This window comes from Chiloscyllium plagiosum, chromosome 11 (genome assembly GCF_004010195.1).
Source record: "Chiloscyllium plagiosum isolate BGI_BamShark_2017 chromosome 11, ASM401019v2, whole genome shotgun sequence".
Lineage (NCBI taxonomy): Eukaryota > Metazoa > Chordata > Chondrichthyes > Orectolobiformes > Hemiscylliidae > Chiloscyllium > Chiloscyllium plagiosum.
Genome location: NC_057720.1, coordinates 54,151,975 through 54,174,213, shown reverse-complemented (window position 1 = coordinate 54,174,213; position 22,239 = coordinate 54,151,975). Strand labels below are relative to the sequence as shown.

Sequence of the window (22,239 nt, the reverse complement as noted above, 5' to 3'; positions counted from 1 at the left end):
TTAGTAGCCACACACGTAGATGACAAGCAACATGAATTTGACTGGGACAACACTACTATTATTTGTCAAGCCAAACAGAGAACAGTCAGGGAATTCCTAGAGGCATGGCACTTATCCACAGATTCAATCAATAAGCACATCGACCTGGACCCAATATACCGACCACCGCAACTGACAACTGGAACTGACAACCGGAAGTGGCAGAGACAAACCACTATAAATGCCGGAGGAAAGATCACAGAAGCACTTCACAGAAGGCTCCCAAGCACTGAGGATGTCACCTAGATAGGGGACGAAACGTCTGCAACACAAAATCCCAGCTCGGCGAACAGAACCACAACAACGAGCACCCAAGCTACAAATCTTCTCACAAACTTTGAGCATCAAATGCCCTCATTAAAAGGCAGATTTCCATCTTACCAACATTGACAAACAAGCTAGACATTGGATAAACTCAACCAAGAAACATGAGTGCGTGCCTGGTGGATCCAGCTCACTGCCTGCTCCAAATGGACTCAAGCTGTGCACTAAGCAGGAACATCTCAGGACACAAGTCACAGACACCAGCCACACATACTTTCCTCCACAGACATTGGATTGACTTCTACCAACCTGTCATGATCACCCTGGCACTTCTATTGTTCTTTTGCAGTGTGCTCGGAAACATTAGACTCGCATTGCAGGGCACACCAGGAACTTGCATTGAAAGGCTACAATTGGGGTCACTTTACATATGGATACAGGGTAAAAACAATGACTGCAGATGCTGGAAACCAGGTTCTAGATTAGAGTGGTGTTGGAAAAGCACAGCAGTTCAGGCAGAATCCAAGGAGCAGGAAAATCGACGTTTCGGGCAAAAGCCCTTCATCAGGATTGGAGCTACAGCCCTAGCTCACAGACTGGACCAGACTGCATCTTAGGGCTGTGCACTTGCTCTCTTAGCACTCACTTAGTTAGAGCCTATCTGCATCCTGCCTTGTCTTCCTGCACCAATTAGCACAGTCACAGTAACAGGCAACTAGCCTTGCTGCTAAGAAATCCTCTGTCTAGAAGGTGCATGTTTTAGTGTATGGCAGTGTGCTACATCAGTCTCACACCTGTACCTGTGTGCCAGCAGTTTATGAGGCAAGCACACTGTGTCTGCAGCAAGCAGGCAGCTGTGTGTCAAAGTCTGAGCTGAGTAGTCCAGAATGAAATTCATAGAGGCAGGTACACGTTAAGTCAATACTTCCCAAACCAGTGCAGGAAATGGGCCATGATCAGGTGCCCAGTCAGGGTGTTTTGAGTAAAGGGGTTCATGCCTCTGCAGTCCAGTGAGCTATTCACAGTCAGTCCATTGGTGTCGTAATGACAAATGGATAAAGAGTGGAGCTAGGAAAAGCACAGCAGGTCAAGCAGCATCAGAGGAGGAGGGGAGTTGACGTTTCAAGTCAGAACTTTTCATCAGGAAGTGGGTCTCTCTCCACTGCAAACCCCAGGTCAAAAGGGTCGTGATGAAAGGTTACAACCTAAAACATCGAGGCCCCTCCCTTTCTGATGCTGCTTGACCTGTTGTGCTTTCTCCAGGTCCATTCTGTATCCACTCTCCAGCATTTGCAGTTCTCACTATCACTAAGTTCATAATAACAAGTTTAGAGTTTAGAGCTAACGTAGCTGGGGAGATGTGCATGCAGTAGTCTGATATGTGTTGCCCAGGCTGTCCAGTCATGTCAGTCAAGGAGGTTGACCAAAGTCGGCCTGCTGGGTCAATCCCTGTTAACTAAGGGAAAAGAGGGAGGAAATGAGGGTATTTGACTGGGGACTGCAAGCACTCGGCAGGGGTACAGTACAAATGAAGGGTGAGCTGCAGGATTTGCCAGAGGGTGGCAAGGTGGGGCAGGACAGAACAGAAATGATGGCTCAGAGAGGGTAATTGGAATGGTGTTATTCATTGTCAGGTTCTGCAGTTGGTTTGGAGGGAGCCTACTCAGTCGTTGAGCTTGTTTACCCTGAGGGTTAGTGAGACAACCCCAGAGACAGTTATCACTGGATGGGCCAGATATGCCAAGGGTCTTCTTGCCACAGGCTAGAACTCAGCTAGAGCTTCCAAGGGTTGGATGGGCAGGCAGAGTGGAGGGTAAAGGACTACCCACCTTTACAGTATCCTGAGTGGAAGGTGTAGTGTGGTACCACCTCCAGCCAGGTGCATTCTGGCACCACCCTGTCTTCCTGTGAAGATGGGTAGCTAGACTGGGGTCAAGGTCCTCCAACCTCCTGTCGCCAGGCCTTTGGTACAGGAAATGAGTGCAGGTGTGCCCTCCACTCTAGCAGCCCCTGAGGTTGCTGGCTCTCCATGGTAGCTGCCAATCTGTCCTTGGCTGCACACAAACAGTTGCAGGATTTGCTGCACTGATGCATCCTCTGGGCAGTGAGAGCCATTGCATCTGGTATGACAATCTTCTCTGCCAGAAGAAGACTCCTTTGCCACCACTATTTTCCAACAGGGAATCTTGTCAAAAAAACAGAATGTCATCTTTACCTTCTCTGACGTGTTCCAATACTGTCTGTCAAAAATCAGGACAGCTTCAGAATGCTGCTGCTCAGCAAGGAACCCAGGAGCCTTATAAAATGACAAATATGAAGAAGATCAATGCAGTGGAGTAGCAGGACCACATATAGGCTCCTGCTAGGGGCTCTTTTGCTCCTGCATGATTTAAGTCCTTTCTTTATGCTTCTCTTTTTCTTTCATGTAATTTTTCTTTGTTTTTGTCTATTGGGATGGGTTAATTGGTGAAATTTGTGCGGCAGCTGGAGGGGGCTGAGTGTGCAATGGTTTCTCCTCCCAGCAGCAGACATGGTGATGACAGGAGCAGCAGGGATGTCCTCCTGGCTTTCAGGGATGGGAGCAGTGGCACAACTCCTCCAGGTGGCGATGGCAGCACTGACAAAGCAACGTTTTGGAAGGAGATGCGCAGCAAGGTTCTTGGTGAGATGGCGGCAACACCTTGGTCTGGCTGTGGAAACAGGGACTCTTGGTTCTATTAGATCCAGAGTGGGGACTCCTGGTATTGACAGGACTCCTTGCAAAGGCAGCAGCATGTTGTGCCCGGAGCCAGGATTCCTGGTGTCATCAGGACAGCAGTGGAGTGAGGGATTCCTGGCTGAGGGGTGAGTGTCTGTTCAGCATGGAATCCAGTGTCGGCGAGGTGGGTCCAGGGGCAAAGAGATGGCACCTACAAAATGGCAACTTCTACATTGGTGGATTGACCACAAGAAACGGCAAGGCTGTGGAAGAGGGGTGGTGGTGGTGGTGCAGATGGCGTTGGTGAGCTGGCTTTCCATTATAACTTTTATCCTTTTTATTCTTAAACTATTCAGAATGGTGCTGGAACGTGGTGTCTGTTAAAGCTTTTCACTATATTTTACTGTATTATTCACTGTAAAATGCAGCTGACAATAAATAAATCATCCATTCATTTGTGCAGATGTTAATCATTGCATAGATATACTCTGAGTGGTGAATTGTTTGGGCATGGTGCACGATAAATTGGGGCAAAATCAGATATGCATGACACCATAAGGAAGAGGAAGGTAATTAATGCAGTGAGTTTGGTACAATCGGGCAAGAAAATGTATTGGGCCTTGCAGTGTAAAACCCTTCAAAAAACTTGATACAATTTGGACTCAACCAAAATAATAAGACTCAGCCCACAATCTCTGCTATCACAGCTATTGATTCACTTACAGCACAGAAGGAAGTCATTTGGTCCCAAGAGCAGTTCAGTCAATACCAATCCCCTGATCAATCACCTTGGCCGAGCAGATTTATTTCCTTTGGGTGTCTATCCAATTTCCTTCTGAAATCATTAAGTGTGTCTGTTATATGCAGTCTGGTGCTGTTTATATTAAAAATACAAAATAGACATAAAGGAATTGTGGACTAGAGTGGAACTTTGCAACTACAATTTATTGATGCCCTATTAAATAACGGTTTCTTGGATTCTGAGGAGCCAAATGCCACATATGACTGGGAAGAAGACACCTAAATCTCCCTCGAGTTAAAGACTAGTAAATTCTCTCTCCCTCTATCTACTAAAGAATAGGTACATTTTAAAGTGCAGTGATATAAAACATATTTTGTTAAGTAATGTTTTTGCTTTTATTCATGCATGGGATGTGGGCTTTGCTGGCTGGGCTAACATTTATTGCCTTGGTGAATTTCTGCAGTTTGTCTTGTAGTGCAGTTATATGCAGTTACTACAGGACACCTGCGGTGGAGGGGGTGACTATTGGTCTAATAAAGTGGGATACTTTGTCCTGGATAGTGTCTAGCTACTTGAGTGTTGTTGAAGCTACACACATCCAAGCAAGTGGGAAACATTCTGTTACGTCAAAGTGGACTGCTTCACTGTGTTGTGATCCCAGCTGATGTTATTACTAGACGAGTCACATCCCAGACCGATCATAGAGTTCATATTTTGTTGCGCTTTTTCTTTGATTTTGAGGTGGCCTCTCACTGAAACACAATGCTCCAGATTTGTTTTTAGCAGTAAGACATAAGTTTCTTATGTATTAGAAATGAAACTCAAAATAAATAAAATTATTTGCAAATAACTCAATTTTAAAGACTTAAAAGCACACAGTAAACTACAATCCTGTTAATTACAGTCCTTTACAATACTCTAACACCATAGTCAATTCCCAAACTCTTAAACACAGGGGTTGACTTAGCTATGGCTTTATTTCCCAACCTGGAGATTTTGATTGCCTTTACTTGAGCATTCATACAACTTGCTCAGCTTCAAATAACCCTTCAGTGTTTAATCAATCTCTTCTGAAATGTTTAAGTTCCTTACACTGAGGGATCTATTTCTCCATTGTTCTAAACTATCTCCCTTTCTCAGAAGCAGCTATTTCACACATCTAGTTTCAGCAAGACTTCTGCAAAGCCTAATAACTAAAACCTAAAATCTCTTTTTTCAAGCTATGAATGTTTCTACTAATCAAAAGTAGCAATTGGTACAACTGAATGGCTTGCTAAGTCATTTCAGAGGGCAATTGAGAGTCAACCACATTGCTGTGAGTCTTAGAGTAGGCCAGACCAGGTGGAGATGGCAGAGATGCCAGATGCCACCCAACATCACAGCCACGTAAGGGGCATTTAAACAGTCCTTGGATAAGCATATGGATGATGATGGGATAGTGTAAAGGGATGGACTTAGATTAGTTCATAGGTCAGTGAAACATCGAGGGCTGAAGGGCCTGTTCTGCACTGTATTGTTCTATGTTCTATGTTCTATTTCATTCCCAAAAGGACATTACTGAACCAGATGTTTATTTTTCTGACAATCGGCAAGTCCATGTTCAAATGCAACAAAATCTGGACAGTGTCCAGGCTTGAGCTGACAAGTGGCAAAAAACATTTGTGCCATGCAAATGCTAGTCTATGACCATCAGAAATAAGAGACAATCTAATCACCACCCCTAGGCATTCAATGGTGTTACCATCATTAAATCCCCCACTATCAACATCCTGAGGGTGATCATTGACCAGAAACTTAACTGGACTCACCACATAAATACAGTGGTTACAAGAGAAGGTCAGAAGGTAGGAATCCTGCAGCAAGTAACTCACCTCCTGACTCCTCAAAGCCTGTCCACCATCTACAAGAGTCGAGAGTGTGGTGCTGGAAAAGTATAGCAGGTCAGGCAGCATCTGAGGAGCAGGAGAGTCGATATTTTGGGCAAAAGCCCTTCATCAAGTCGATTCTCCTGCTCCTCAATGCTGCTTGACCTGTTGTACCTTTCCAGCACTACACTCTTCACTTTAATCTCCAGCATCTGGAGTCCTCACTTTCACCATCTACAAGACACAAGTCAGGAGTGTGATGGAGTACTCCCCACTTGCCTGGATGGGTACAGCCCAACAACATTCAAGAAGCTTGACAGCATCCAGGACAAAGCAATCCACTTGATTGGTATTACATCCACAAGCATCCACTCCCTCCAACACTCAGTAGCAGCAGTGTGTACTATCTACAAGATGCACTGCAGAAATTCACCAAAGATCCTCAGACAGCACCTTCCAAATCCACAACCACTTCTGTCTAGAAGGAAAAGGGCAGCAGATATATGGGAACACCACCACCTTCAAGTTCCCCTCCAAGTCATTCATCATCCTGACTTGGAAATATATCACCATTTGTTCACTGTCACTGGGTTAAAATCCTGGAATTTCCTCCTATTGGCATTATGGGTCAACCCACAGCAGGTAGACTACAGTGGTTCAAGGTGGCAACTCACCACCACCTTCTCGAGGGCAACTAGGATGGGCAATCAACGACACCCACATCCCACAAAATGAATTTAAAAAAAGAAAAAAAATCTCTTCTCAATATAAAGTCTAATATGCAACCATTTACTTTGTCTGTTCATTAAACTCTCCCAATGTAAACAAATTCCCATTAGCCTCAAAGATTTCTCTCAAACTGTTTTTTAAAAGAAATAACCATGACTGTACAAATTAATCAATAAACCCCTTCAGACATGCAATGCAAATACTACATGCCACTAGTTCAAATTCAAGTTCAAAAGAAAATGCTATTAAAATGTAGATAAATCTCACACTTTACATCATGAGTATGTGAGCAGACCTAAATATTGCCAAACATTGTGCAACCGTAAACAAACATCTTCATTCCTGAGTTTATGATTTGTGTACTGGAAATAACCTACATTCTTTTTTCTGATGATAATGTTTCTCCAAATGAGAAAACATCAAAAGCAATATCAACTATGTCTCCAATACCTCATAGTAAGTGTTCTGTGACTTATTTCAACAGTGACATGCAAAAATACTGAGGGACAAGTGTCTCAAATCTTATTTCTGAATGTTTATCCTAAGAAACGGAACTTCAAGATAGCTTTTAAAGAAATCATTATATATGTTTTATGCTTTTGTTTGAGAGTATGCCAAGCACGCTGGAAAATTTGATAGCGACAATAAAAGAGTTCACTAACCACATCTGTGAAATAAGATTTATGTTATGGAAAGTATAGTTTGAGGTCAAGAACAACAGCATCAACTGCAGATCCTCCTGCAATGGAACTGAATGTTTGACAAAGGCTTTGGAGAGCTAAGGTTCCACTGTGTAGCTGCCGTTCTTGTTTATTCCAACATGCAATGTAAAAGGACATAGCTCCAGACATATTGGTTTGCTTTATGAGAAATATAATTTTTGTGTATTTGTGGATTATGGATATGTATAAATACATATACACAAAAAACAAGTATGTAAACTGTATAAACATATAAATAAAAATGGTTATGGATTTAGTAGAAGGGCAATTAAACAATTATACAGGGGAACCTCGATTATCCGAATACCAATTATCCGAAAATCAGATCATCTGAAGAAGATCTCGAGGTCCTGATAGAAACATTACATCAAAGTTGTGTTTCCAGCAGTGATCGCGCCTTTTGTTTGCAGTGATTAAACAAGCACCGTCTCCAAATGGCTGAACTCCCACCCTCTCTTTCCCCCCACACTTTCCCTCCAGACGGGTATTCCCTTCCCCCCACCCCGGCTACCCAGGAATAATCTCTCCAACATTGTCCTGTACAGGGCAAATGTGGAACCTGTCAAACGTTTGCAGTAAAAAGTTATGTGTGTGTGCGTGCGCCTGTGTGCTATTTGGAGGCTTACTCCGGAAACACAGCAGCAGAAGTCTTGTTGTTGGTGTACATTCCAATGCCCCGGAGAGGGGCCGGGGGTGGGGGCGGGGGCTCGTGCACTTTGTGCTGGGGCTATGTTGGACGGGGGCGCGGTGTTGGGGGTGGGGTCTCACGCACTGTGACCTGCTGCAGTCTCTTGAATAGGGAGCAGACTTTAAAACTCCAAGCCCCAGTGGAAAGGCATTTAATCGATTTTCCGAATAATCGATAATCCAAACGAAATACTGCCCACCCATCATTTTCGGATAATCGAGTTTCCACTGTATACTTAATAATTTGCCAGTTACAAGTTACTGATTTATTATCTCTTCTACCTATAAGGAATATTGAAAAAACTTACAACATTGAAGGTGGATGACAACCAGCTTAATGTTTTACCCAATGCAATTGGAGGGTAAGTGGATGAGAACAAGATCAAGCTCTGTTATGGTGCCCTGTGAGCAAATGTCTTGCTGATACTCAAATAAAATCAGAATACTGTAGGTGTTTGAAATTTGAAATAAAAGCAGAACATGCTGGAAATGACCAGCAGGGCTAAAAGCATCTGTAGAAAGAGAAAGAGTTAATATTTGAAGAGAAATTTACCTCTTCATCAGGACGTCTTCAGCCCAGTTCTGAAGAGTAATTTTTTGCTCCAAAATGTTGACATTTTTACTATATGCTGCCAGACCAGCTGAGCATTTCCAGCACTTTCTATCTGGCTAATACTCACTGTTCTTAAGAATGAATGAATGAATGTTTGGATATGATATTGAGCATCCGAAATGGCTTGGCCTCTGTCTTTCAAGTCTTTTTTTGCAACATAAATATTGAAACCAGTTAGTGAACAATTCTTCCGATTTGTTCTCTTGTGCTATGAAAGCTGAGAAGAACCTTTTCTTAAATTCAAGTGAAGTAAATGAAATATGATTTTTTTTTAGATTACTTACAGTGTGGAAACAGGCCCTTCGGCCCACACTGACCAGCCAAAGCGCAACCCACCCAGACCCATTCCCCTTCACCTAACACTACGGGCAATTTAGCATGGCCAATTCACCTAACCTGCACATTCTTTTTAGGGACTGTGGGAGAAAACTGGAGCACCCAGAGGAAACCCACGCAGACACAGGGAGAATGTGCAAACTCCACAAGACAGTCGCCTGAGGTGGGAACTGAACCCAGGTCTCTGGCGCTGTGAGGCAGCAGTGCTAACCACTGTGCCACCATGCCACCCACTATATTTAAGCAAAGTTCATCCAATCTTGAATAGATAGATCCCTGCTGTGTGGAAACAGGCCCCTTCGACCCAGCAAGTCCACACTGACCCTCCGAAGAGTATCCCATCCAAACACATTCCCCAACCCTATTAGTCTACATGTACCCTGACGAATGCACCTAACCAACACATCCCCGATCACTACTAGGCAATGTAGCATGACCAATCCACCTAACCTGCACGTTAGGAAACTGAAGCACCTGGAGGAAACCCGCACAGACACAGGGTGAATGTGCAAACTCCACACGGACAGTCATCCAAGGCTAGAATCAAACCCAGGTCCCTGGTGCTGTGAGGTAACGGTGCTAACCACTGAGTCACCATGTCAGGTTGAAAGGATCGTCAAATTGCAAGTTCAAGTTACATATGACGCGATTTGAGTTTCTTTTTTTTCATTGCTGGTTCAAAAAAAATTACACTTGAAGCTAACCTGACCCACAAAACTGTCCATGCTGCCAGGGTAAATATATCATGGCAGGATTTCCACTGATTATGTTCATTTGTAGAATTTTGAGAAGGTTATAAGCTTTTTTTGGGGTCACAAAGACATGAATTGGTATGTTTCAAAACCTTTTAATTTATAAATAAATTAGAGCAGAACTGAATATTGAACCACATTCTACCTAGTAAATACTTAGCAGAGTGTTTTAAGTTCTTTTCGGTTATTTAAAATTGCATTAGATGGTGGTGGATTAGATGCTGTAATGCACATATTTCTGTTTTTAAATCCTTTTTCAAATGTATTGATCAAACCATGACAAACTTAAGAAGACTCTTAAACCTGTCAAAAATAGTGTTAAACCAAGGTTTTGGTTTAATTATGGTTTCAATGTCTGTCTGCTTATGCTGATTCATAGAAGATTTTATGTTAAGCTATATTTAAATGCACTTGAACAGAATCTTGAGAGGAAAAAATATATTACGTTCAACTTAGATTGCCAACTGTTTTGGAACAGAAAAACTAGCCTATTTTATGTGACAATAATTTGGATTTTACATGGACTGCAAGAGGTATTTAAATTTTTCTCTTTTTTGCAGTCTTTCTGTTTTGGAGGAGTTTGACTGTAGTTGTAATGAACTTGAATCCCTCCCTCACACCATTGGATACCTACATAACCTCCGAACCTTTGCGGCTGATGAAAACTTCTTGGTAGAGCTGCCTAGAGAGGTGAGTTGCTGTTTATAACTGTACAACTTTAATAAATAATTATTGAATTTGGATTGAGTTAGAATTAAGCTTTGAGAAATAAATCCTGTTTTCTGTTTTCAAAAGTAGGAGAAAAACGCTAAATTAAAATAAAATTGATGAGAAAGCATAATTTAAATTACTTTAATGAAAAATGCTCAATAAAGACAGTGATGTGTTTGCTTTCCTGCCATTAGCCAGATGCACAAATCAGAAATTTCATACTCACATCCTATCCAAGTAGAATTGTCATTTCATAATTCCTGAAATATTTTATATGTTATATCTTGATGCTTAATCTGTTGTATCATCAGAGTTGAATTAGGTAACACTTCAAAGCTTCCTTCCACCTTCTCTTATACCTAAAATCTTTGGAACTCTACCTCACTTTGTCTTCCTGCAATCTTTGGGCTTCAAGAAAAAGAACAAGCTGGCTAATACAACATAATACCATTACTGAGTGTTAGCCTTGGCTAAATTTGTAGCCTTTGTATCCTGAGACTCTAAGTTCAGGACCAATCTGGTTGATATTCCAAAGTGGTATTAAAAGATACCTGTACTGTCAAAGGAGCTGTCTTTCAATGAGATGTTGAATAAAAACCCAGCCTGACAGTTCGGGAAGATGTAAAAGTTGACATGGAACTATTTTGAAGAAAAGAAGGGGGTTATACCTAATGTGGTCAATATCATCTGTCAATCAAAATCACAAAAGAATGCCATTGCTTAGCTGATCATGCTTATTGTGCAAATTTGCCACCACATTTCATACTTTACAACATGTGATGACACTTAAAAAGTACTTTATTGGTTTTAATGTCCATTGGAAATGTCTGGTAGGAAAAGTATTATGTAAATCTGAATTTTTTTTTTCTTTTTACTTTTCTTTTAACCTATCTAATCCAAAAAGACAAAGCTAGAGAATCTACAAAGGAATATTGATAGGTTAAGTGGCCAGAAATTTGGCCAACAGAGTATAATATGGGAAAATGTGAACTTGTCCACTTTGACAGAAAGAATAGGAAGGTTGTGTGTTATTGAAATAGAGAAGGATTGTAAAACCCGATGGTACAGAGTACAAGAATCACAAAAAGCTAACATATATGTACAACAAGTAATTCAAAAGCAAATAGAATGTTGGTCGTTGTAATGGGAATTGTATATAAAAGTAGCAAGGTTTTACGGCAGCTGTACAGGGCCTTGGTAAGATCACATCTGGAATGATTTGTCTAGTTTTGGTTTCCTTCTTTGAACTTGAGTATAATTATGTCAACTGCAGTTCAGAGAAAGTTCACTCAACTCATTCCTAGGGTGAAGGGCTTTTTCTCATTATTAAAGATAGAACAGGTAGGACTTGTATCCACTGGAGTTTAGAAAAATATTGAAAAAATGTAAGATCCTTTTAGATTGGATACTGGGAAGATGTTTCCTCTTGTGAAGGAGACTAGAGCGAGGAGATACAGTTTAAGAATAAAAGATTTCCATTTTAAAGTGAAGATGAGAAGTATTTTTCTCTTAGAACACTGTGAGTCTGTGAAATTCTCTTTTCCAAACTGCTCGCTGTGCTGTTGAATTTAGTCAAGATAAAGACAAGGATGTTATGCAGCAGATGGGAAAGTGGAGTTGAGACTGCAACCAGATTAGCCATAATCTTACTAAATACCAAAATTGCTCTATTTTCAATTTGAATATTCTCATGCATTCTAAGCCTTAAACTTTTACTTTGATATATCTCATTAAAAAGTATACGTTATTCTGTTACATTTTGTGTGTGTGCATGTCCAGGCAAATTATTAACATTTCAGAACCTAAAGCCTCCATACAACAATCAGGCCTGTACAATGCAATAAATAATAATTGGTTCTCCTAAGTAATACTTGTGTTTCTATGAGACTTTTAAGCCAAGCTCAAAAATCAGCAGGTTTTGTAAAATTAAAAAAGAAACAAAGATCTGAGACAATAGAGTCTCTGGCTTAGACAAAATAGTGCTGGAAGCCCAATGCTAATAACTGCCCCAAAACCCTGCACTCACGATTTTTACCTTGTTAGTGCGAGAGGCAAAGTGGGCACATTTATTTGTGGTCCACAGAAGCAGCCACATATGTTACAGCTGCCTTCCTTCAAATTACTTATAGGGATTTGACCTGTTCGGAGAAGGGCTAAAGTTTCTAGAGTTCTTTGGAGACTAAGTGCACCATTTTTGGAGAAATCACTGAGAGAGGTAGGGTATTCTGTAGGATAATATTTAGAGGAGGTCAATCATATTGAGATTGTTAAAAGTAGATATGAAAATGTATAAAATAGGGTAACCGCATCAAAACTGTTAAGCTGTCAAGACATTTTGCAGTGTAAAAGCAAAGTCATTTTTTGCTATCTTACTCTGCCTGTTGATTTATGCCTGAGGGTATCATTATACAATTTGTACGACATAACAAATTTCACAACCTAACATGTCACAGTAGGTGCATGTCAGATTAGCTTTATTAATACCTCCAAGTGCTTAGAAAGTCTTCAAAGTGGGGCTATGAATACAAAAGCTTATTATAGTAAGGAAATAAGTAGTTGCAGGAAATTAAATATCGTGAATGGGTTTTATCAATGAGAAAGTATTTTTTTTAAATACAGAATTCATTAATAAACGCTAAGAATTTTGTCTTATTTCATCTCAGCACAGTTATTGGTTGAGGTGGCATGGAGATTGTAAGGGCAGAAGGTTTAGCATGGGGATCATGGGTTGGCATGAGTTTACACTAATTTGGCATAGGGCTAGTATGGTCCAGGTGGGATGGGTAAATGGGCAAATATTGGCATGAAGGGGATGAGCCATGGGTTGTAGGTAAAGGGCATGAGGTGGCATGAGTTGACAAAGATAGGACATGGAAAGTGTGTGCGGGTGGTGAGGGCTAGGGGGATTTTTTGTTTCATTCTTTTTCTCACAGCTGAAATAAGGTGTTTAAGCACATAGACCAACCTTTCTGTCCACCTACCTTTGCATCAGACAGCATCCCACATCATTCCATGGTGCTGGATGGACTCCTGCCCATTCTTAGCTCCTGGAGCAGAAATCCAACTGCTGAGACACTTCATCCAAGCCTGGTTTACGGAGTTTGAATTTTCCCGAGTCTGCTTTAGAATTCAAATTGGGGATAAACATTATAATTGAATTAGTTTCAAAATAATGATGGAAAAGGATGGACTGGATCTAAAAGTCAAAGTTTAAAATTGGAGGAAGGCCAATTTTGACAGTATTAGGCAAGAACTTTCAAAAGTTGACTGGGAGTTGGATATTCACAGGTAAAGGAACAGCCTGAATGTGGGAAGTCTTCAGAAAAGAGATAACGAGAGCCCAGAGACAGTATACTCCTGTTAGGGTGAAAGGAAAGGCTGGTCGGTGTAGGGAATGCTGGATGACTAAAGAAATTGAGGTTTTGGTCAAGGAAAAGAAGAAAGCATATGTCAGGTATAGACAGCATGGATCGAGTGAATCCCTACAAGAGTATAAAAACAGTAGGTGTATACTTAAGAGGGAAATCAGGAGGGCAAAAAAGGGACATGAGATAGCTTTGGCAAATAGGGCTAAGGAGACTCCAAAGGGATTCTACACATACATTAAGGTCAAAAGAGTAAATAGGGAGAAAACAGGGCCCTTAAAAATCAGCAAGACTCCCAATGTGTGGAACTACAGAAGATGGGGGAGTTGTTAAATGAGGATTTTGCATCAATGTTGACTGCAGAGAAAGATATGGAAGCGAGAGAACTTGGAGGAAAAAAAAACGGCATATTTTAAAATATCCATATTACAGAGGAGAAGGTGCTGAACCCCTTAAAATGCATAAAGGTGGATAAATCCCCAGGACCTGATCATAGAACATAGAACATTACAGCGCAGTACAGGCCTTTTGGCCCTCGATGTTGAACCGACCTGTGGAACCAATCTGAAGCCTATCTAACCAACACTATTTCATTCTCATCCATATGCCTATCCAATGACTATTTAAATTCACTTAAAGTTGCCGAGTCTACTACTGTTGCAGGCAGTTTGTTCCATGCCCCTACTACTCTGAGAAAAGAAACTATCTTTGACCTCTGTCCTATATCCATCACCCCTCAATTTAAAGCTGTGCCCCCTCGTGTGAGCCATCGCCAATCAGGAAAAAGGCTATTACTGTCCATCCTATCCAACCCTCTGATTATCTGATATGTCTCAATTAAGTCATCTCTCAACCTTCATCACTCTAATGAAAACAGCCTCAAGTCACTCAGCTTTTTCTCGTAAGACCTTCCCGCCATACCAGACAACATCCTAGTAAATCTCCTCTGAACTCTTTCCAAATCTTCCACATCCTTCCTATAATGTGGTGACCAGAACTGTACATAATATTCCAAATGTGGCCACACCAGAGTTTTGTACAGCTGCAGCATGATGTCATGGTTCCAAAACTCAATCCCTCTACCAATAAAGTTAAAAATCATACAACACCAGGTTATAGTCCAACTGGTTTATTTGGAAGCACTAGCTTTCGGAGTGCTGCTCCTTCATCCAAATCATGTCTACCAATAAAAGCTAACACACCATATGCCTTCTTAATAACCCTATCAATCTGGGTGGCAACTTTCAATGATCTACATACCTGGACACCAAGATCTGTCTGTTCATCTACACTACCAAGAATCTTCCCATTTGCCTAGTACTCTACATTCATGTTGCTCCTTCGAAAGTGAATCACCTCACACTTTTCCACATTAAACTCCATTTGCCACATCTCAGCCCAGCTCTGCAGCTTATCTATGTTTCTCTGTAACCTCTAACATCCTTCGTCACTATCCACAACTCTACAAACCTTAGCGTCATCTGTAAATTTAATATCCCATCCTTCTATGGCCTCATCCAGGTCATTTATCCTGAACTGGGAGAACTGGCTGATCCCTTTTCATTGTACAAGTGTTTTAAAAAAACACTTAAAATCTTTTTCAAGTAGATGTTTCCAGACATATTGGAACTCCTGCCTTTATCACCCCTGTGAAAAAGATACAAGAACAACATAATCTTGCTAAAGGAGCAGCATTGTCACACCTCTTCCTTAAAAAAAAGAACCATCAGTATCCAAAGATGACTTCATTTTAAAACCCCTTAAGTTTACACTGTTAGCACACTACAACAACCATATACATTACATTGACTACAAACATGCAAACATGCGGTATTACATTGTTTCAGTCTGTTTATTCCTGCCGCTGAACACCTCAGTTTCTCATCCAAGCCTCAACAATGCGCGGCAATCACATTTTCTTGTCCTGCCACATGCACAGTTGTTAAATTGAATGACTGTAACAACAAGCTCCACATAAGCAGTCTGGAATTTTTGTCCTTAAATTTCACAACCAAATTCAATGGGTTATGATCAGTGTGGATGATTGTCTCAGATTCTTTACTGGTAACAAAAATGTTGAAATGTTGTAACACCAACATCAAACTCAAAGTCTCCTTCTCAACTGTTGGATATTTTTGCTGATGAATGTTCAATTTCTTGGGGAAATATCCAATAGGTCTTTCTATCTTCTTATCATCTTTCTTGTAAGAGCACAGCACCAATGCCCACACACTCACCCACAAAGGTTCGCCTACCACTGGAAGTAACACTAACATCTTATCTCTAATAGCAACATTGCAAATTTTTGATTTCTTGTCTGCTTACAATTTCATTGCATGCCGTGAAACATTTAAATTTTCCTAACCAACTCCCCAACTCTATTTAACCATTCCCTAAATTTTGACACATAGTCCAAACATGTAGTCTCTGAATTCTGACTTACCAATTTCTCCTTAATCAATTTGAGTGGTTCTCTCACTTCATGCCCAAAAACGAATTCAAATGGACTGAATTTGGTGCATCTCTGATGGCAAAATATACAAATGGAATTCCGTTATCCCAATCACCTGGATAGTCTTGACTACAAGCCCTCAACATGGTCTTTGATGTCTGATGCCACCTTTCTAGAGCTCCCTTGATTTTAGTTGGTACGCAATAGATTTGAATTGTTTTATTCCTAAGCTGTCCATAACTTCTTTGAATAATTTTGAAATAAATTTTGACCCTAGGTCTGATTGGATCTCTGTGGGTAGTTCGTATCTATTGAAAAGTTTGAGTAACTCCTCTATAATCTTTTTAGCTGTGATACTGTGTAATGAATGGTGTCTGGAAATCAAGTGGACACATCCATTATTGTTAACAAGTACTGACTTCCACTTTTTGTTTTATGTAGGGGTCCTAAGCAATTAATTAAGACTCATGTAAAAGGTTCCTTAACTGCAGTTATAGATATTAAAGGTGTGGGTTTTATTCCTGGCTGTGGTTTTCCAATTGCTTGACACGTATGACATGTCTGGCAAAATTCAACTACATCTTTGTGTAGTCCCAGCCAGTAAAAATATTTTTGTATTTTAGCTTGAGTTTTTCTTGCCCCTAAATGGCCCCCTGCTGGTAGTTCATGTGCTACCCACAACACCCCCTTTCTATAACCCACTGGCAATACGACTTGATGAACTTCTGCCCATTTCACATCTGCTTGAATATGTAATAGTCTCCATTTCCTCATTAAGGTCTCATTTTTAAGATAGTTGCACACCAGGATGCATCCAGATTCTTCTTCCATGTATGCTTTTTGATACAATTGGTTTAGTTTTTCATTTTTCTGCTGTAACTCAGTTAATTTCTCTGAACGAAAGATGTCTGCTTTATCATCTACTTGCTCCTGTTTTGTAGCAACCATTTGATTAAACAGGGTCTCTGCTAATTCCACTTCAACTTTCTTATCCATACCCTTTGATCTCTCCTGATTAACTGGTGACTTTGTGACCTCATTACCATACAATCAGGAAAAATCCCAGGATATGCTTCCTGTTCAATTGCCTGAATTTACATTAGCTTTTCAATCACAGTACGTGACACTCCTACCTGTGAACCAGCTACATCATTAACAAGGACAAATTGTATTTCTGGAGCTAAGAGTTTGTCCAGTTCTCCTACCACGTCTTCTTCATTCTTCACTGGACATTCTAAACTCACGCTACAGAAATGAGTGCAGTTTTTCTCACCGTGAATTCCCATTACTAGCACTTTTTCTGGTAATAGCCCTTCAGAAGTGCAAATTTTTCCACATCAAAGATCAAGAGGATCCTGTATCTCTTAATATTGTAACCTCTTTACCTTCTGCTTCTGGCCTATGTAAGTATACTTTACCTTCACAGATATATGGTTTTAGAAGATCTGGCACTCCCTCCTTAACCAAGCTCTGACCAGCTTGTACATTCTGGGGCAGCTTTTCCTCTTTCTTCTGCTTTTAATCATAATTCAAACAGTTACATTTCTTTTCTTTTTCTTTTTCTTTTGCATCTAACTCAAGCTACTTCATTCTTAATTGAATTTTCGCCATCTCCAAAGATTCTGATGGTGTTTTGAGCAAATTTAAGTGCTGAGCTATTGCTGTAATTACTTCTGCTTTCCTCGTGGAAGGAGGCAGCTCCAGCTCCAGCTTGACTGCCAATTCCAGCAGCTTTTCTTTGTTCACCTTTTGTAAAGCCCCCAAAGTCACATCTACTATCACCAGAAAACTCTTTGTGACCGGAAGAGCACCAAGCACTGTTTAAACCAACCAAATTCAATACCCAGAACAAAAGACACCCACACCTACCACTGACTGCCTTTGAGTCCATCAACCCTAATCCCAAATCAGAATTATAGAACAAATCCCGCAAAGAGCTCCCAACTTTTTATGGACCAGACCAGACCCCCTCAAAACATTTCAAGAAGGCAGCTCAGATCATAACATTTCTAGTTGTTTGAAGCAGTGGTAAAGTGGATATTCCAGGAGTGATGCAACTGGCCCAACCACTCAGTTTTAAACAGAACAGAATTTATTCACACCCTACTGAATGAAACACGAAAAAAAGAACCAAATTTAGAATAACTTAACCTATCTGAAAACGCAACTTAATGATGCTGTTCCAAATATTGCAATATCCCCATAAACTCCCCCTTGGCAAAAAAGTAAAATAAAACAAGGTTCTTACAGAAGAGCTGTCAGACAGAGACAGTGGATCAGCATGGAACTGCTCCTTTGGGTCCCTAGCAGCTTCTCTGGTTCCCACCTAAAACATGACCAGCAGCTGCAAACAAAACAGCTTGCTAAAACCAAACCAAACCAAGCACTCAACTGGAGAACTGGCCACTCCCTTTTTATTGTACAAGTGTTTTAAACAATACACTTAAAGCTTTTTCAAGTAGATATTCCCAGACATATCAACAACTCTGCCATTACGACCCCTCTGAAAAAAAACAAGGACAATATAATCTATTAAAGATGCAGCATCATCACAAAAGACATACTCAATCTCATCCTCACCACTTTACCTTTCATAGTTGCATCTGCCTATGGCTGTGTGAGAGCATGTGACCATCACACAGTTCTTGTGGACATGAAGTCTCACCTTTACATTGAGGGTACCTCCACCATATCAGACATACTAAAACTTTAGAACAAACAGATTTTAAACAGTTCTTGCAAGACTGGGCCTCCATGAAGTTAGCAACAGCAGAATTGTATTCAACTCTTCCATTACCATCAAGCCAGTTAATCAAGCAAGGTCTGCTGAAGAATGCAGGAAGGCATCCCAAGAAAGTTACCACACAGGACTATTTGTATGCCAACCAATATAAAGTCAACTAATTAATCCTAAAACCAATAGATCAGATCTAAGCTCCACCGTCCTATCACATCCAGTCATGAATGGGAGTGGACAATTAAATTCAACGGAGAAGGCTGCTCCACAATTATTCCCGTCCTCAATGGTAGGAAGCCCACAATATTGCAAAGGACAAGGCTTTTGAATTTCAAAGTCTTATGCCAGAAGTGCTGAGTTGTCCCATCCCCTCCCTCAACCAATAACCACTTTCCCCCACTCCCAACCCCCAAACAACAAACATCCCATTTCTCCCCTTCACCACAGACCTCTCCCAACACCTCTACCAAGCTCCCTACCAAAACAAATTCCTCCCACAACACCCCATGCCACAAACAGCTTGGCCTTCTCCCACCTCAGGCTTGGTCCCTTTTTCCACCCTCGCCCCAGGCTTGGCCTCTTTTTCCACCCCAACAAGCATGGCCCAACCTCCTTCTCTTTCTTTCTTCCCTGCGCCATCAAAAAAAAACTCGCCCCCTCTTTTTTCTACACCCATTCCCCCACACATTTCCCCAAGGCTTGGCCCCTGTTTCTTCCCCTCATTTGCCTCATCTATTTCCACATGAATTCGATGGGACAACACTACTATTATAGGACAAGCCAAACAGAGAACAGCCAGGGAATTCCTAGAGGCATGGCACTCATCCACAGATTCAATCAATAAGCACATCAACCTAGACCCAATATACCGGCCACTGCAGCGGACAGCTGGAACTGACAACCGGAAGCGGCAGATTCAAACCACGACAAATGCCGGAGGAAAGATCACAGAAGCGCTTCACAGGAGGTTCCCAAGCACCGAGGATGTCACCTAGACAGGGGACAAAACGTCTGCAACACAAATTCCCAGCTCGACGAACAGAACCACAACATTTCCACCTCAGCTTGCTACCTCCTTCCCACTGCACTCTATCCCTGTCCCATGCTACTGCCTTTTCCGCTATGCTGTCCCATTCCCTCCTCAGCTTGGTAGCCAAACTATTTAATTTTAGTGAATGCAATTATCAAAACATGAAACTTGCAAAACAAACATTTTTTTGATTGAACTGTAAACCAAGTATTTGATAGTGAGTGGAATATATTTGACATGAGAGTTATTTATGGAGGACTTGCATTTGCTTTAATTTTAGCCATGATGTTGAGGTAATAGTGTTGAATTAGAGTCATAGAGTCACAGAGATGTACAGCATGGAAACAGATTCTTTGGTCCAACTTGCCCATGTCAATCAGATATCCTAATCTAATCTAGTTCTATTTGCCAACACTTGGCCCATACCCCTTTAAACCCTTCTTATGCATCTACCCATCCAGATGCCTTTTAAATGCTGCAATTATATCAGACTCCACCACTTCCTCTGGCAGCTCATTCCATACATGTACAACCCTCTGCGTGAAAATGTTACCCCTTAGGTCTCTTTTATATCTTTCACCTCTCACTCTAAACCTATGCCCTTTAGTTCTGGACTCCCCCACCCCAGGGAAAAGGCCTTGTCTATTTATCCTATCCATGCCCCTCATGATTTTATGAACCTCTATAAGGTCACCCCTCAGCCTCTGATACTCCAGGGAAAACAGCTCATATCCTCCAACCGTGGGGACATCCTTATAAATTTTTTCTGAACCTTTTCAAGTTTCACGACGTCCTTCTGATAGGAAGGAGACCAGAACTGCCCAGAATATTCCAGAAGTGGCCTAACCAATGTTCTGTATAGCTGCAAAATGACCTCCCAACTCCTATATTCAATAGTCCAACCAAAAAAGGAAAGCATACCAAATGCCTTCTTCACTATCCTATCCACCTGCAACTCTACTTTCAAAGAACTATGAATTTGCACTCCAAGGTTCAGCAACACTCCCTCGGACCTTACCATTAAGTGTATAGGTCCTGCTAAGATTTGCTTTTCCAAAATGCAGCATTTATCTAAATTAAACTCCATCTGCCACTTCTCAGCCCATTGGCCCATTGGATCAAGATCCCATTCTACTCTGAGGTAACCTTCTTCACTGTCCACTACACCTCCAATTTTGGTGTCATCTACAAACTTACTCACTATACCTCCTAAGTTACCGAACATACAATTGATGCGAATGACACTTTGATCTTTTACTATAAATTCTGTGTCCTGTGATCCTGCCCCACTCACTACCTGATGAAGGAGCAGTGCTCCAAAAGCTTGTATTTCCAAACAGACCTGTTGGATTATGAGCTGGTGTTGTGTGTTTTTCAACTTTAATTTTAAAGGTTGCACACAAGCATTTTCTTCTATTTCTCCTCATCTTTTCCTGTCAGTTTTCTGCATCTTTGCTGGGGCTGTTAGTACTTCATGGCTTGAATTTGCTGCCGAGTACAGTGCCTCAGAATATGACCATTCCTGGGTGAGCCTAGACAGGAAATGACAAGCAACTTGACTTTGCAGGCAATGACATCCACACACTTCTTGTAGGAATCCCTGTACTGTTACATTGCATTAATGAAATACTGCATCATTGGAGCCCAAGCTGGTCAGCAGATGACTAACGGGACAGTCTTTCACTAAACTACTTGAATTGCCTCAAATATCCTTTGTTTTTGGCAAGTCCTACCAGCTAACAAAAATATTTTAAATCAACCTATTCTGACATGTTCTGACACACCTTTGGAATAGATGGGACTTGAACTCAGACCTTCTGGCTCAGAGATAAAGCCACTCCCACTGGGCCAAGTGAACTCTACTGACAAGCACTGTTTGAAAGGGGCTTGTGGAAGTAGATTAAGGAATAACTTTCAGATGAACACTTGATATACAAATCCTCAATGAACTTAAAAGGAACCTGGATCTCTATAACCTACAAGGCTACCTCACTGGTTACATGAAATATTGCAGAGCTCTGGGTGGGGGAGGGGGGATGAATAGGGAAAGGCAGTATTAATTGTAGAGACATGCTGAGTGGCTACCTCCTGTTCTGTATGATTCTATGGTTTTCAAGGAACCTTGACTTCAGTGCCACTCTACTTTTACAAGGACTACATAGCACCTTGAATCAGTTTTATAAATAAGAAAATTAAACCTTTTGAAAAGTTGGCAACAAATTTATTCTTGGGTATTGAATATACATTTTTAATAAGGAGAAGAATCATCATTTGACAAGAAGGGCCAGATGTCAGACAGAACTGAAAATGTGTTGCTGGAAAAGCGCAGCAGGTCAGGCAGCATCCAGGGAACAGGAGAATCGACGTTTCGTGCATAAGCCCTTCCTCAGGAATGAGGAAAGTTTGTCCAGCAGGCTAAGATAAAAGGTAGGGAGGAGGGACTTGGGGGAGGGGCGTCGGAAATGTGATAGGTGGAAAGAGGTCAAGGTGAGGGTGA

General features: G+C 41.2%; 1 protein-coding gene across 23 annotated transcripts in view; it reads left to right on the top strand.

The window, feature by feature from the left end:
* The window catches only part of lrrc7 (leucine rich repeat containing 7), a 607,301-nt gene that overhangs the window by 432,910 nt on the left and 152,152 nt on the right, over positions 1 to 22,239 (top strand). For 21 of the 23 annotated variants that reach the window (XM_043699350.1, XM_043699364.1, XM_043699344.1 and 18 more), the window contains 2 exons: positions 8,036 to 8,108; positions 10,008 to 10,137. In XM_043699350.1, the coding sequence (XP_043555285.1) occupies positions 8,036 to 8,108; positions 10,008 to 10,137 (203 nt within the window). Of the gene's footprint in view, positions 1 to 2,825; positions 3,348 to 8,035; positions 8,109 to 10,007; positions 10,138 to 22,239 lie in introns of those variants that run through there. The other 2 variants (XM_043699359.1, XM_043699357.1) reach the window with 2 other exon arrangements.